Raw genomic sequence first — 1,262 nt, forward strand, 5'->3', positions numbered from 1 at the left:
TCTCTCTCTCTCTCTCTCTCTCTCTCTATTTCATTTGTAGCACTGTGTGTTCAGTAACCTCACTGAAGTTCGTACGAATGTTTCTCTATATGTGTCTTTTCTTGCTTTTTTGGGGGAAATATTATATCGTTTACTGCGGGTTGATAATTGAAATTCGTTATTGAAATGCGCCAATGCGTGTTCTCACGCGTGTTTGATGTGCCGAAATATTACTTTTGGCATGCTGCTGATGAGTCATAATATGTGGTCGCTTTTAAGCACAAGGGGACTATCCCGAAAAATGCTGTTTTGAGAAAATCGAGGGTAACGTTTTTGCCCCTTGTTCAGTTTCTTTAAAAGACAAAGAGAGTTTTCTCTATAACCAAACAAATATACACACCAATGACACCAACTTTCTCCTCAATAGATATGGCAATGTCCACTCTTGGTGTAGGTCAAGATTTCTGAAAACCCCCGAAATCTGGCGTAGCCCGGTTGTCCTTAAAAGCAACCATGTGTCTTCTACACCCATAAAGAGTACCAAAAACAAAATAAAAACACCCCCAACTAACCCAATGTGTTCTCTTTCCCAGGTGTCTACTTGACCATCATCCTATTCGTGGGCGTGTTCAGTACCTACCTCACCGTCATGGTCCTCTACTGCCACCACAGAGAAGAAGACAAACCTATCCCCCCTTGGCTCCTACGTCTCACGACTAGTTTCATGATCCCCATTTCTTGCTGGAGACCCTCCGTGTCTTACGACAACAGCAACAGCAAAAACAACGGTGACAACAAAAATAAAATCCATCCAGACGTCCAATCTCCGAACGATGAATACGACGGTTTTCATTCGAACGAGCGCTTCAACAGGACGAAATCGGCCGTGCGAGTTGGTGATTCGTATGGCGTGGGCGATAAAAGGTACTCCAGCAGCAATAGAGGGATCTCTGGCGTGAACCATGAGGACAAATCCAGACATCAGGGCCGGCTGGTCAACGTGGAGAGCTACGACACCCCGGAGCTCAAGTGGACGGACATTGCCGTGATTCTGGACAAAGTTTGTTTCCGGATCCTCGGCCTGTTTGTGGCGCTACTGACCCTGGTGGTTCTGCTGGTGCTCATTATTGGGGGGTACACGGCGTGAGGGGGTCAGGAGGTCATCTGATGACTAGTGGAGGGAATGTAAGGGGGGAGGGTGTTACGTGGCACTTGGCGATCGGTCGGTCAGTTCAAGGTCAATGGAGGGTAATGGGTTATCAAGTGACAGTCTGATGGTCAGT

General features: G+C 46.9%; 1 protein-coding gene across 1 annotated transcript in view; it reads left to right on the plus strand.

Moving 5' to 3' along the window:
- Nucleotides 1-1,238, plus strand: part of LOC101853267 (acetylcholine receptor subunit beta) — a 9,434-nt gene extending 8,196 nt beyond the window's left edge. The window contains exon 4 of the mRNA XM_005110613.3: nt 573-1,238. Coding sequence (XP_005110670.3) covers nt 573-1,126 — 554 coding nt within the window. The 3' untranslated portion in view covers nt 1,127-1,238. The remainder of the gene's footprint in view (nt 1-572) is intronic.
- The last annotated feature ends 24 nt before the right edge of the window (nt 1,239-1,262 follow it).

The sequence above is a fragment of the Aplysia californica genome, unplaced genomic scaffold, assembly GCF_000002075.1.
Source record: "Aplysia californica isolate F4 #8 unplaced genomic scaffold, AplCal3.0 scaffold00917, whole genome shotgun sequence".
Lineage (NCBI taxonomy): Eukaryota > Metazoa > Mollusca > Gastropoda > Aplysiida > Aplysiidae > Aplysia > Aplysia californica.